Source organism: Balaenoptera borealis, assembly GCF_965194805.1.
Source record: "Balaenoptera borealis genome assembly, contig: HAP1_SCAFFOLD_1297, whole genome shotgun sequence".
NCBI classification, from domain to species: Eukaryota; Metazoa; Chordata; class Mammalia; order Artiodactyla; family Balaenopteridae; genus Balaenoptera; species Balaenoptera borealis.
The window spans coordinates 158,517-174,248 of NW_028122922.1; the positions used below are offsets into that span (position 1 = coordinate 158,517).

Genomic DNA, 15,732 nt, shown 5'->3' on the forward strand with positions numbered 1-15,732 from the left:
CCCTTTAGAATTCCTAGAGACAACACAAATCAACTGTTTCGATGGAAAATTCGGCGGGACTCTTGATTTCCATGGGAATACAGAGAAAAGAGACACTGATCTGGCTTGCAGGTATATTTAGGAAGCTGTTAGCCGGACATCACCTACTAGTATCATGTAAGTAGGCCGTCCGAAGTAGGAAGCTTAGGGGAAAAACCTGGAGGAAAACTTAAAAGCTTAAGCCACACCTCTACACTACACCACCTTTCACAATTTCTTCTCAGATAAGCATCATCCCCATCAGTGAAGAAACTCGTTCGTACCTCATAATAGGAAAAACAGGCCTAAAGATTCAATGTGTGTCTTGGGAGGTCCCATCTATGCGATATCTTCCTGGGACCAGAAAAGGCCCCAGGAAGATCCATCTCTGCACCCCTGAAAGCTTACCACCAAGGAAAATGACTAGGTCCATAGATTTCCTCCCTCAAACCAGCTTACCTCACACATAGATCATTAGCAACTCCGCCCTTACTCACATTATCACAGTCACAAGAGTGGTTAGGGAGAAAAGCACTAACCAGGGGAACTAAAACAGAGGCAATCCAGGCCAAGCTGGGCTGGTGGCAGATATCTTGCTCCTTACGCTCGGGTGCATAATGCGACTCACCACAGTGCCTTTTTCACAGACCCTTTTGAACGTTTCTCCACAGAATCCAACAGCTCAAGTTAGTTCATGACGCTTCAAGGTCAACAATCGTCAAGAGAAAAACATGCAATATGTCTTACAATGTTGGATTCCTTACAAACAGGACAAGGAGATAACCATGTAGACAAAACCAGAGCATTTGAAAACATCTGTATTCTACAAACACACCAGTGAATGCTATAAATAAGGTACTATGACATAAAACAAAATGAAAACTAGATGTGAGACTCTTCTCTTCAGTGTACAGACTTCATGGCAGTTGCTGCACACTATCTAGCTACTTAGATCTTTAACTCTCTGTTCTGTTAATACCAAATGAGGCCCAAGTGTGTCAACCTGTTTCCCACAGAAACCAAAAAGTCTACATGCATCTCTTTTCTCCTGTGCCCTTTCACCTTACCTGCTCCCAATTCTCCACCAACGTCCTCCTCTTTCTCTAATTATTCTCCTCTTCATTTTGCTTGGCCTTGCCCCCAAGCATGCAAGACAGAGAGTCCTAGAGGTCCAAGATTCTAGAGTGGCTGTTTGCAAGGCGGAGGAGATTACAGTAACTGCCACACTGTATATACTTCTGTGCAAAGAAAAAGGGACAGTGTTCAGAATGTCTCTCACATATAACAAGAGCTGGAGATGGCAGGATACCTGTGTGGCCCAAGGAACTAGAGCTAGCAAATTATGGGCCAAACAATTGCAACCAAAGGCTGGAAGAGGAAAGGTCTGCAACCAGCTCTGTCTCCTAGCTCTCTGGTATTTGCTGCCAACGGGCAGAGTCTATTTCGTGAAGCATCAAGCACTGAAAAGAAGACTCCTGCTGCTGGAAGGTGACAGGAAGTAACGTCCAATGCAAGATCAAGGCTTGTCCTCGAAGCAATGCCCATAATGGAAGAAAAAAAAAAAAGAGAAAGCGGAAGAGAAATGTTAAGTCGCAAGTCCAACCTGGCCCCCAGCCTAGCCCAGCCCAAGGAAGGTAGGAGTCAAGGAGAAGAAACTAAAAGAGAAGAGCCTTGGACCACAACATTCTCCACAAGGTACACTCAAGAAACTTCACCCTACTCTTGAACCAAGTTACAAAGAGAGCTTCTTAATCCCTACTTTGGCTCCTTAAAAGCTGCTATCAGTTCACTCATTAGACACATCTGATTTCAGAACAACTGTAATAGTTCAAACTAGATGGCTCTTTCCTTCCTAAGGATTATTAATTAAATAAGATCTATATAGCTCTAAGTATATGATACATAAAATAGAATACTCTGTAGAATATAAGTAACTCTTAGTTCAGTGTATTAATGAACGTCTGTAAGAAATGTGGCAATGATTTCCCTAATGGAAGAGCCTGGGGGAGGTAAATCTGTCTTCTAGGATTTCCTCCTCCCCAAAGCTCAGAAACTCAGGTGTTGTTTTAGCTCTCCTACACTCTCTTCACCCAAGCCCGCCTTCCTGTTGGGGATCGGACCTCCCTATTGGCTCTCTCATACCTTTCAACTGCCTGCTTTGTGACATCACTCTCCTCCCAAACCTACTACCACTTGGTAGAGCCTTGGGGTTTCCGTGGAGCTGTTTGGACCAGTAACCAGTGACCTCTGTACTGGACACGTGCGCCGTTCAGCTGCAGCCACTCAGACATCCTCTAGTGTTGTCTCCTCATCCCTTGTACCTGCAGTGGATGCTTCCTCTTCTCTGACCATGTCAGGTAAGAAAAGAAACTTTGGAAAGTTTTGCGTTCGATTTCTTTTGCCCCTAAATTGAGTAGGAGATTCAAAATAGCATGGAATAATGAGGGAAAGTATTGAACTACACGTCTGGAGACCTAATTTCAGTTTTGACTTTGACGTTTACTATCTGTGTGACTTTGGACAAATCACTGGCTGTCTCACAAAGCCTGTTGCTTTCCTTAACTGTTACGTTAGGATACCACATTGGGTTGATCACTCTGATCCCCTTCTTTTCCAGTATTGAGCCTTAAAGGGTACCCATGTAGAAAACGAAATCAGACACTTCTCAAGAGTGTTTCAACAGAAACATAGAAAAGCCAGGGGACATAGAAAACTAGCAATATATACCAAGATGTTTCATCTCTAATGGTCTCCCTCCACTAGGATTTCGACTAGTTGAAAAGAGAGAATAGGGAGAGAGGATGGAGAGTACTGGGCTCTACAGGGAGGCACAGAGTCGAGCGTAAGGAAGTTTAGGATGGTTTTCATTAGCACAGGCCAACAGGCACCAAGAGATGGGAGAAAATGTAAGAATGAAGAGGGAAAGCATAGAGGAGCTCTCAAGAAAAACGGAGTTTGCAATGGAATGCTGATGGGAACCAAAGATTTTCAATTAAAGCAGAAACAGCACAGAGGGAAACCTGCTCAGAGCAGGGCAAAACCAAGTTGATGGTAGCAAACCCTTACATTAACAGACTTAAGAAGGAAAGTAAGGCCAGAACAGGGGATCACCGGGAAAGGCAGCTTATCAGAAAAGTCATACTCCGTTTTCTTTCTTTTATTGCCTCTCTGAATACAGTTGGCCACTTGACAGTTTTGAATATAAACATTTTAGAAATACGTTTTAGAAATGATGCCTCCTATAAACAAGCAACCACAGTGGTTATCTAGGGGGCTGCTTTTCAGTGTTTTATTCTTTCTAATTTTTAAACTAGGTAGACATTTCACCAATTCAACATTTTAAGTGATATCTTCTAAATTGAATCAGAAGGACTATTTTCCTTGGTGTGATATGTAGGTTCTAAGGCAAGGCTGCTTTTCATTTTTACAGTTATTTCCTTCCTAACACAGAGAGCACATTGATCAACAGCCATCGTTCGCTTGTAGATCTTAGCTACCGAAGAAGAAGAAGAAGAAGAAAAAGTCAAGCCCCACATCTCTAATTCCCCCCACTTAGGGAATTCCCTGGCGGTCCAGTGCTTAGGACTCGGTGCTTTCACGGCCAGGGCCACGCGGCGCGGCCAAAGAAACAAAACAAACAAACATCCACGTTTATCGAAAACCATATTGTGGAGTCCTGTGGATTTTCTTACATTCGAAAATCTTTTTTAATTGGATTCTAGGCATGATGGTTTTTTGAGGTTTTGGGATGCCATCTTCTTGGATGCTGAAGATGATTCTAATCTAAGTTCTAGGATAAATCCAAAAACCTTCCTGATACATTTTAAGCTTCCTTTCTGCTTATTATATAAGCTATATTCATTGAAATATATATTTCTCCTAGGCTTAATACCTCTTACTTGCTGGGTAAAAATATGAAGGAGCACAATAATGAAACTCTTTTACACTTATTATTTTGCTGTCTGCTTCGTACCGGTTTTCATTGAAATACTTGTCTATATGTGTTGTGGCTACCTATACATGCACATTTATTGCATTCTGTTGCTTGTTATGCATTTTTTACTGACATACCTTCTCTGTCTGTATGCATTGGCTAGGAATTCATTCACCTCTATCACCTCCATCGTGTTTTCTGGTTAATAGTATTCACTAAAATAGAGTGGGCAAAATTCACTTTCATAATATTGCATGGATGGTACAGAATGCCATTTGTTAGTAAATTCATTAGGCTTCGATACTTGCCACATACCCCAGTTTTCATTAATATCTATGGATTTCTTTTTCGTTAACGTAATATGCTTGTCATGATTTTTCTTTGTCTTTCTAGAACTTATTGTATCTTCCTCCATATAAATCATACGCAATAGATCAGCTTATTCATCTATTAATTATTACTGCTATTATTATTGGTGGTGGTGTTATAACCACTTTATAGGTGAGGAATCTGAAGTAATCAGATAACTTTTCCCTTTCCAAAAGCACTTAAGAAATCCACTTTCGGGTAATCATTTTGAGGTAGGATGAGAAACCGGGCTTGAAGAGGGCAAAAATGACTCTTTCAATTCACCAGTTGGACTGAGCTGTACGTCACCTCTAGGTAATAGCGTGGGAACTGCACAAGCAAAGGGAGACACCGAAGACGACAATGGTAATAGCCGTACTGTTTTCTAATGGACAAAAAAAATGCCTATATTATAAGTTCTATTTCTCCTGCTTTCTGGCAGTATCATGCTCAGAGTGGAGTCCTGGCAAGGAAGTCAGGATACTTAGGTTCTGAAACCTGGTAATGATACTAACATAATGAGAGAACTTGAACAAGTCAACCCGACCTCTCTGAGCCTCAGTTTCCTTACTCACGAAATGAGACTGAGAACATCGAAGTTCTCTAAGGGCCTCCTAGTTCTAAAATGCTTCCAGTCTAGGAAATAGCATAGAAGTCAATACGAGTGCAGGCTGAAGGGAAAGACAGGGCAGGGAGAAGGTTGCTTCCAGCCTAGAGAACAATCTCTGAACCACACCACTTGGCTCTTCTGCCCGTCTGTGCCCAAGATGGGAGCACAGGCAGTTAATAGAGAAGAGTGGAAAACTGCTCAGTCCTTACAGCCATCATCAACTGTCTGATTTTGGGTTTCTCAGGAAGTAGTGATAGTAGAGGTGTCCTGATAGCAAGAACCTTCAGATGATGCCGTTCCTCAAACGTAGTGAGAATTTCTCAACCTCCCTGAGTTTTTCATGACCCTCTTGTTCTTACAGAAAATTTCCAACATCCATCTCTACTTGGAACTCTAAATTCTCTGCAGCATTCTCCTCCTGTGGTGAGCAATGCAACTTCCCTAACACGAAGTGTCTGCAACTTCTCCAGAGTCTCTGCCCCTGCCGTCAGTTCGGCATCGGCTACTGGTACCCCTTTCCAGACACTCATGGGTAGTGCCTACCTTTACCAACATTCTAGCACGACTATGTTATCTGGAGTTACTGACCACAGCCAGATCTCCACTTCAGCTGCTTCCTATCCAGGTGTTCTTGAGTGGGACATCACAGCAAGCACTGAAAAGAATTCTTCTTCACTCGGAGACTTTACTCTGGCACTCACTGACCGCCACACAGCTGCCTCCTCCATGTTTCTGGCAGCCCAGTATGATAAAACTTCAGACGCCAAGAACATGGTCCCTCTACATCCATCGCTTTCTGCCAGCCTTGCTCAGGGAACACCATCTCAGATTCCAAATCAGGGGCAGAGCCGCCTGCCACTTCCCTGCCAGGAAGGGAGCCAGGTATATTACTATAACCAAGGCACACTGGGGTCTTTACTGTATGGAGAACTTGGCTCCTGCCCGCAATCCTACGGCTCGGCGTCATACACAGGAAGTCGGGCCTCTGGGCAACCAGAAATGGGAATGGGACCGAAGGAGATTCAGCCCACAAATATCCGACCACCAGCTTCCACCTCTGCAGTCTGCCACCCTGTGTCTGCTCAACGCATCACAGAAACAAGTTTTCAAGGTGAGTATAACAAACGCCAGAGAAAGTTGAAGAATGAGGTCGGCACTCAAAAATGGGGTCAAATCGACAGCTGGGAAGGGGTGTAGAGGCAGGTAGAATTTAGATCCTGAGCCTTTAATAACCACTACCTTCGCTCAGTGCCCTCTGTTTTTAGACTCTCTATGAGAACACCTAGGGCTTCCCTGGTGGCGCCGTGGTTAAGAATCCGCCTGCCAATGCAATGCGGGGGACACGGGTTCGAGCCCTGGTCTGCGAAGATCCCACATGCCGTGCAGCAACTAAGCGCATGTGCCACAACGACGGAGCCTGCATTCTAGAGCCCGTGAGCCTCAACTACCGAAGCCCACGTGCCTACAGCCCATGCTCCGCAACAAAGAGAAGCCACCGCGATGAGAAGCCCGCACACCGCAACCAAGAGTAGCCCCCGCTAGCCGCCAACTAGAGAAAGCCCGTGCACAGCAATGAGAGACCCAGTGCAGCCAAAAAAATAAATACGTAGAATAAATAAGTTCAAACAGTAAATAAATACATAAACATAAATTACAAAAAAAAGAACACCTAATGCAGGTGGGAAGGTGGGAGGGCCACTGTAGAGGTCATCTATGCTACATGTACAAGAACCCCGAGAGCACACCAATCGGTACCACACTTTTCACTGCTGTAGCCGATCGTTCCCCCTGTACTGCCACACTGTAGCACTCCCTTCCCTCATCTACTGCTATAGTCTCTTCGGAAGGTGTTTCAGAACTCTTGTTATGAGAGTGCCAGTTGAACTGTCCTCACTTCCTTCATTTATACCAGGATTGAAGACCTTGTGGTCCGAGATCCTGTCCAGAGAGCAAGCAGGCTAAGACTCTGTCTTTGTTGATGTATTTCATCAGCAAGGGCTCTACCCCCTCTCCTAGTTCATGGTGTGACGTGTTCTTGGCCTCTCGGGAAAGTGGGGAGAATGGAAAGGACCCTATATGAGAATGCTAGGCTTTGTAAAACATTTCAGGTTTTTAAAAATAAGACTCATTTTGTATTGGACTTATAACAGTCCTATGAAATACAAAGCGAGCCGAGAATCAGCGACAGGAAAGGCTCACCAGTAAGAATTACAACAGTCACCGCTTACCTCGTAGCATAGGGCACTGTCCGTGATCCTTAAGAAGAGTTAGTAGAAATGCCTTGCCCATCTTGCCCCTGAACCCCTTGAAAGGTACACGACTGCTGTGTTGGTGTTTAGGGGGAGCATCTCACTTACCAGGGACTGACTTCTCCCTTGATCCCTTTGTAGGGATGGAGACCTCCCCCCTGGTGATGAAAAATTCCCTGGGATTGCAACCTCCAAGCCAGACGTTTTGTGTGACACAAAGTCAAGAACTCCCCAAGTCCTGCAGTAGCAGAAACAGCCACATACTTGAGAGTAACCCACCATCTGAACTTGGGGACATTTCAGTGACAGCTCCAGTCCAGAGTGCCAGGCGTCTCCTGGCCCTGCCTCCAGCTCCAAGCCAGGGACAAATAGAGAGTAAGCACGTGGATGATATCAAAACCAAGCTTTCAAAGCCTCTGGATGCCTACCAGATCCCAACAGAGAACCAAGATCCTCCACTACTCCCTTTAGGAATCCCTGATATTCACCAGCCGCTGGCCTGCACCGATCCCCTCAGCCAAGAGGAGCAGCCTGGTTCTGAAAATGCTGATCTGGGAGAGAACAGCCGGAGTCGTCAGGACCTAGGGACACTTGAAAATGGGATTGAACCTAGCAGTGGTCTTGCAGACATTACTACACTGGCGGAGGATATTCACCTTCCCCAGCTCTTTAATCCTTTGAAAGATCTTGATCAATCCCAAGGTCCCAACGTGATCAAAGCTAAAGACACCAGAGCCATTAAGGTGAATCAGGTGCAGGAAAAGCCAAGTGTCATAAAGGTTCCCTCTGATCAACCCAGGAAGAACAAACAGAAAGCCTCTGAGCCTATCAGTGGCGCTCCCAAGGCCAAAATCCAGCCAAAGAATCCAGAGTGCCTGTTAGGGGGAGAAGTGGTTATATGCCACGCTGCAGTCAGTGACAGGGCTCCTGTGAACACGGCCAAGCACTCTCAAGGCAAACCTCAGAAAGCTGCATCCAGAAAGATCAGCAAAACTAAGAGCCACGGGCAGGAAAAGACCAAAAGGACCAGAGGGAGAAACAAGGCTGAGGAGAACAAGCAGTCAGGGAACAAAGTCAAGGCAGAAGAGAAGCCAGCAATCCCCCACACGAAGCGAAAGGAACACCAAACTGAGCTTCTCCAACAGAGCTTTCAAAAGCCTCGAACCTCCCTTGGCGTGCGCATGCTGGAGTCTGTGAAGGTTCTTCATGCGCTGGGGAAGAAGAATGAGACGAAAACTGGGCGCTCTTCCTGTCGGCTCTTGGGAAAGTCAAGCAACCCCAAAGACCCCCAGCCACCCCCAGCTATCCAGCCATGGCGGCATACCCCACGTGAGGGGAAGGGTCCTGAGAAAACGCAAGTCCAAGCCCAGAAACCAGACAGCAGTGCTGAAACAGAGTGTCCGTCTCCAGCCCAGTATGAGCGGCCTCCTCCTGGGAAGGTCAAGTTGATACCTCTGCCTTTTTCTGCCTGGGACAAGCCTCAAGCTCGACCCGCTCCTCGGAGGCCACAGTCTCTGGCCTCACATCGGCCTGCTGGGGCTTACCGTGCCCAGCCTGGTTCTACTGACTCAGCTCAACCTGCTGCAGCCAATTCATCCCAGCCAGCTCCTGCCTCTTTGCCAGGCCCCGCCAAACCAGCTCAGCCAACTGTGACCAACCCAACCCAACCGGCTTGGCCCAACCATACCCAGCCTCGTGTCCCTCAGTCTGCTGCTCCTAGGCCTGCACCCTCCAAAACTTCATCTGGCGCTCCTCTCCAGCGGGAGCCTGTTCCCCCTGCTGTGAATAAGCGCCAGTCCCCACCCAAGCTCCAAACCCACTTTCTACTCCAAGACTTCAGCAAGCAACGAGTTCCATGGAGGGAACCCAACGTGCCTGAGCCAGTCATGTCAAAGCCCATCGAACAAGAGCAGAGGCCAGAGCGAGAGGCCATGAAGAGGCGGGCTCAACAACAACGGGAGAATGCTGCCAGATACACCTCTTCGGGCAAGCTGCAATTTTTCACCGAGAGGGAAAACGAAATGGAAATTGCCGACTACTACGGATACGTCAAGTGAGAGCTGCTAGGATTCTTGGTGCCACCTTGGCTACCAGCTGTTCTTCCATACACAGGTAAGACAGGTATAGAACTGAATAAGTAAATGGAATACAATTAATAGACGAGTAACAAACCTTTCGAATTTTCAGATGCTGCTAACTGGGGCGTGAGAAAGGAAGGACTGAAAGTTGGATGGGAGAATGAAGGAAAGGGGTAAAAACTGAGCAAAGAGGAAGGAACTTGGCCCAGGGCTAGGAAGGCCAAAAGAGACGTATGGATTTAGGAAAGGAAGCAGGAGCGAGGATGAAATGGCAGAAGTAAAAAGCAGGGTCAGAGGTCTGGGTTGAAAGAACACAATTGGAGTAGAGTTGAAGGTGACAGAAGATGAGTCTAGGTTTACTAGGAGAAATAGAAAAAGTCTCTCGGGGACGCTGGCCTTAAGTCTCACAACCACCAGATAGGTATTTCAGAAAACAAGAGGTTCAGGACACATCTCTGAAAGGTCTGAGTTGCCTTATTCAGGTGTGACTGTAGTGGGGGAATAGGGAAATCTACCAGAGAAGTGGCTAGGGCTCAGAGTTATCCTAGGGGCAGCTGACGACAGGGGCAGAGCCAAGGGAACTGCTGGATCAGGAGGCCCACGAACAAAGCAGGGGCATAGCCGCCTGTCACTTCCCTGCCAGGAAGGAAGCCAGGTATATTACTGTAACCAAGGCACACTGGGGTCTTTACTGTATGGAGAACTTGGCTCCTGCCCGCAATCCTACGGCTCGGCGTCACACACAGGAAGTAGGGCCTCTGGGCAACCAGAAATGGGAATGGGACTGAAGGAGATTCAGCCCACAAATATCCGACCACCAGCTTCCACCTCTGCAGTCTGCCACCCTGTGTCTGCTCAACGCATCACAGAAACAAGTTTTCAAGGTGAGTATACAGACGGCAGAGAAAAGTTGAACAATGAGGTCAGCATTCAAAAATGGGGTCAAATCGACAGCTGGGAAGGGGTGTAGAGACAGGTAGAATTTAGATCCTGAGCCTTTAATAACCACTACCTTCTCTCAGTGCTCTCTGTTTTTAGACTCTATATGAGAACACCTAGGGCTTCCCTGGTGGCGCCTGCCAATGCAGGGGACACGGGTTCGAGCCCTGGTCTGCGAAGATCCCACATGCCGTGCAGCAACTAAGCGCATGTGCCACGACGACGGAGCCTGCATTCTAGAGCCCGTGAGCCTCAACTACCGAAGCCCACGTGCCTACAGCCCATGCTCCGCAACAAGAGAAGCCACCGCGATGAGATGCCCGCACACCGCAACCGAGAGTAGCCCCCGCTAGCCGCCAACTAGAGAAAGCCCGTGCACAGCAATGAGAGACCCAGTGCAGCCAAAAACATAAATACGTAGAATAAATAAGTTCAAACAGTAAATAAATACATAAACATAAATTACAAAAAAAAGAACACCTAATGCAGGTGGGAAGGTGGGAGGGCCACCGTAGAGGTCATCTATGCTACATGTACAAGAACCCCGAGAGCACACCAATCGGTACCACACTTTTCACTGCTGTAGCCGATCGTTCCCCCTGTACTGCCACACTGTAGCACTCCCTTCCCTCATCTACTGCTATAGTCTCTTCGGAAGGTGTTTCCGAACTCTTGTTATGAGAGTGCCAGTTGAACTGTCCTCACTTCCTTCATTTATACCAGGATTGAAGACCTTGTGGTCCGAGATCCTGTCCAGAGAGCAAGCAGGCTAAGGCTCTGTCTTTGTTGATGTATTTCATCAGAAAGGGCTCTACCCCCTCTCCTAGTTCATGGTGTGAAGTGTTCTTGGCCTCTCGGGAAAGTGGGGAGAATGGAAAGGACCCTATATGAGAATGCTAGGCTCTGTAAAACATTTCAGGTTTTTAAAAATAAGACTCATTTTGTATTGGACTGACAACAGTCCTATGAAATACAAAGAAAGCCGAGAATCAGTGACAGGAAAGGATCACCAGTAAGAACTACAGCAGTCACCGCTTACCTCGTAGCATAGGGCACTGTCCGTGATCCTTAAGAAGAGTTAGTAGAAATGCCTTGCCCATCTTGCCCCTGAACCCCTTGAAAGGTACACGACTGCTGTGTTGGTGTTTAGGGGGAGCATCTCACTTACCAGGGACTGACTTCTCCCTTGATTCCTCTGTAGTGATGGAGACTTCCCCGCTGATGAAAATTCCCTGGGATTGCAACCTCCAAGCCAGACAGCTTTCCTATGGAATGACAGAGAACTTGTCAAGGTGAAACACCAGTCTGCGGGAGAAAGGGAGGAAGAGAATGATGGAAATCGTTTCTGGGAAACTATTTTTACATTATGTGTTGTTTGTTCCCGGTAAATAAACTGAAATCTTCTTAACAGTACAACAAAATCTAAACCACTAAAGCCAACAATACAGGAGTATAACGTTCGAAAAAAATTTCTTTGGCTGCGCAGCATGTGGGATCTTAGCTCCCCAACCAGGGATTGAACCCACGCCTGCTGCATTGGAAGCGCAGAGTCTTCACCACGGGACCACCGGGGAAGTCCCAGGACTATCACTTTTAAAGGAGAAGGTACAAACCCCTCGGTTCTATGAACTGGAGATTTTTAGTAAGAAGTCAATATATTTGTTGTTAGGCACATTTTATGTTAGGCTGTCTCCCTGCACAGGATGCAGGCGCCTTGAGAATGGAAGTCATATCCCTCTATAGTACGTCCCTCTTCTTTCTGCTTTGCAGTTTGCTGCTCCACTTGTTCAACCCCACCTAGTAATAACCTATACTTCCTTGTTCCTGTTTTCCCATCTGGAAAACAGACAAAAGGCAACCAAACAACGCAAAGGTCTCAACAAATAAGGGATATCCAAAACCAGAGATGGCCAGAACTTCTGTACCCCTGATGAAATAGTCCTCATACAAAACCTGATAATCAAATTCCTTAATGCTAGGAATCACAGTGAAAAATAGTATCTGAACTGACTTCTGTCAGATGAGTGAGAACTAAGGTTAATTCAGTGTATCTGAAGCATAGAAAGTGAGGGCAAAAGTGGCACAAGATGGGGCTAGAGAAGCAGAGAGGATTCTAGACCACGCAGAGTCTTAAAGGCCAACAGTGTGTTTTCTATTCTCAAAACAATGCTTGTGAGCGATGTTTATGAGCAACGTTCCAACTTGCTTTGAAGGTTTCTTGTGTGAAGAGTGGATTGGAAGGAAACAAGATATATGGACACCAGTTAGGACCTAATCGCAACAGACAGGCAAGTTCAGTATTAGGAAGTTGAGGAAGAGCTGGCTGACAGATTCCAAAGAAATTCAGGAGATGAACTGAAGCGGGCTTAATGGGGTAGGAGATGGAGGAAAGGAAGGTCTTAGGGAATTCAAGGGTTTACTGCACACATGAGCAAAGTCTCAAAATTAATCATTTGAACGTACAGAGGCGGATCTCCCAAATGACACCGGTTAGGAAGCAACGGTACGCCCTTTAGAATTCCTAGAGACAACACAAATCAACTGTTTCGATGGAAAATTCGGCGGGACTCTTGATTTCCATGGGAATACAGAGAAAAGAGACACTGATCTGGCTTGCAGGTATATTTAGGAAGCTGTTAGCCGGACATCACCTACTAGTATCATGTAAGTAGGCCGTCCGAAGTAGGAAGCTTAGGGGAAAAACCTGGAGGAAAACTTAAAAGCTTAAGCCACACCTCTACACTACACCACCTTTCACAATTTCTTCTCAGATAAGCATCATCCCCATCAGTGAAGAAACTCGTTCGTACCTCATAATAGGAAAAACAGGCCTAAAGATTCAATGTGTGTCTTGGGAGGTCCCATCTATGCGATATCTTCCTGGGACCAGAAAAGGCCCCAGGAAGATCCATCTCTGCACCCCTGAAAGCTTACCACCAAGGAAAATGACTAGGTCCATAGATTTCCTCCCTCAAACCAGCTTACCTCACACATAGATCATTTAGCAACTCCGCCCTTACTCACATTATCACAGTCACAAGAGTGGTTAGGGAGAAAAGCACTAACCAGGGGAACTAAAACAGAGGGCAATCCAGGCCAAGCTGGGCTGGTGGCAGATATCTTGCTCCTTACGCTCGGGTGCATAATGCGACTCACCACAGTGCCTTTTTCACAGACCCTTTTGAACGTTTCTCCACAGAATCCAACAGCTCAAGTTAGTTCATGACGCTTCAAGGTCAACAATCGTCAAGAGAAAAACATGCAATATGTCTTACAATGTTGGATTCCTTACAAACAGGACAAGGAGATAACCATGTAGACAAAACCAGAGCATTTGAAAACATCTGTATTCTACAAACACACCAGTGAATGCTATAAATAAGGTACTATGACATAAAACAAAATGAAAACTAGATGTGAGACTGTTCTCTTCAGTGTACAGACTTCATGGCAGTTGCTGCACACTATCTAGCTACTTAGATCTTTAACTCTCTGTTCTGTTAATACCAAATGAGGCCCAAGTGTGTCAACCTGTTTCCCACAGAAACCAAAAAGTCTACATGCATCTCTTTTTCTCCTGTGCCCTTTCACCTTACCTGCTCCCAATTCTCCACCAACGTCCTCCTCTTTCTCTAATTATTCTCCTCTTCATTTTGCTTGGCCTTGCCCCCAAGCATGCAAGACAGAGAGTCCTAGAGGTCCAAGATTCTAGAGTGGCTGTTTGCAAGGCGGAGGAGATTACAGTAACTGCCACACTGTATATACTTCTGTGCAAAGAAAAAGGGACAGTGTTCAGAATGTCTCTCACATATAACAAGAGCTGGAGATGGCAGGATACCTGTGTGGCCCAAGGAACTAGAGCTAGCAAATTATGGGCCAAACAATTGCAACCAAAGGCTGGAAGAGGAAAGGTCTGCAACCAGCTCTGTCTCCTAGCTCTCTGGTATTTGCTGCCAACGGGCAGAGTCTATTTCGTGAAGCATCAAGCACTGAAAAGAAGACTCCTGCTGCTGGAAGTTGACAGGAAGTAACGTCCAATGCAAGATCAAGGCTTGTCCTCGAAGCAATGCCCATAATGGAAGAAAAAAAAAAAAGAGAAAGCGGAAGAGAAATGTTAAGTCGCAAGTCCAACCTGGCCCCCAGCCTAGCCCAGCCCAAGGAAGGTAGGAGTCAAGGAGAAGAAACTAAAAGAGAAGAGCCTTGGACCACAACATTCTCCACAAGGTACACTCAAGAAACTTCACCCTACTCTTGAACCAAGTTACAAAGAGAGCTTCTTAATCCCTACTTTGGCTCCTTAAAAGCTGCTATCAGTTCACTCATTAGACACATCTGATTTCAGAACAACTGTAATAGTTCAAACTAGATGGCTCTTTCCTTCCTAAGGATTATTAATTAAATAAGATCTATATAGCTCTAAGTATATGATACATAAAATAGAATACTCTGTAGAATATAAGTAACTCTTAGTTCAGTGTATTAATGAACGTCTGTAAGAAATGTGGCAATGATTTCCCTAATGGAAGAGCCTGGGGGAGGTAAATCTGTCTTCTAGGATTTCCTCCTCCCCAAAGCTCAGAAACTCAGGTGTTGTTTTAGCTCTCCTACACTCTCTTCACCCAAGCCCGCCTTCCTGTTGGGGATCGGACCTCCCTATTGGCTCTCTCATACCTTTCAACTGCCTGCTTTGTGACATCACTCTCCTCCCAAACCTACTACCACTTGGTAGAGCCTTGGGGTTTCCGTGGAGCTGTTTGGACCAGTAACCAGTGACCTCTGTACTGGACACGTGCGCCGTTCAGCTGCAGCCACTCAGACATCCTCTAGTGTTGTCTCCTCATCCCTTGTACCTGCAGTGGATGCTTCCTCTTCTCTGACCATGTCAGGTAAGAAAAGAAACTTTGGAAAGTTTTGCGTTCGATTTCTTTTGCCCCTAAATTGAGTAGGAGATTCAAAATAGCATGGAATAATGAGGGAAAGTATTGAACTACACGTCTGGAGACCTAATTTCAGTTTTGACTTTGACGTTTACTATCTGTGTGACTTTGGACAAATCACTGGCTGTCTCACAAAGCCTGTTGCTTTCCTTAACTGTTACGTTAGGATACCACATTGGGTTGATCACTCTGATCCCCTTCTTTTCCAGTATTGAGCCTTAAAGGGTACCCATGTAGAAAACGAAATCAGACACTTCTCAAGAGTGTTTCAACAGAAACATAGAAAAGCCAGGGGACATAGAAAACTAGCAATATATACCAAGATGTTTCATCTCTAATGGTCTCCCTCCACTAGGATTTCGACTAGTTGAAAAGAGAGAATAGGGAGAGAGGATGGAGAGTACTGGGCTCTACAGGGAGGCACAGAGTCGAGCGTAAGGAAGTTTAGGATGGTTTTCATTAGCACAGGCCAACAGGCACCAAGAGATGGGAGAAAATGTAAGAATGAAGAGGGAAAGCATAGAGGAGCTCTCAAGAAAAACGGAGTTTGCAATGGAATGCTGATGGGAACCAAAGATTTTCAATTAAAGCAGAAACAGCACAGAGGGAAACCTGCTCA

General features: G+C 45.9%; 1 protein-coding gene across 1 annotated transcript in view; it reads right to left on the reverse strand.

Annotated features, from left to right (window-relative positions):
* The window catches only part of LOC309621572 (uncharacterized protein), a gene marked incomplete at its 5' end in the record, with an annotated part of 164,993 nt that extends 153,552 nt beyond the window's left edge, over window positions 1-11,441 (reverse strand). Inside the window, one exon of the mRNA XM_082408991.1 lies at window positions 11,345-11,441. Coding sequence (XP_082265117.1) covers window positions 11,345-11,441 — 97 coding nt within the window. The remainder of the gene's footprint in view (window positions 1-11,344) is intronic.
* Window positions 11,442-15,732: the final 4,291 nt, after the last annotated feature.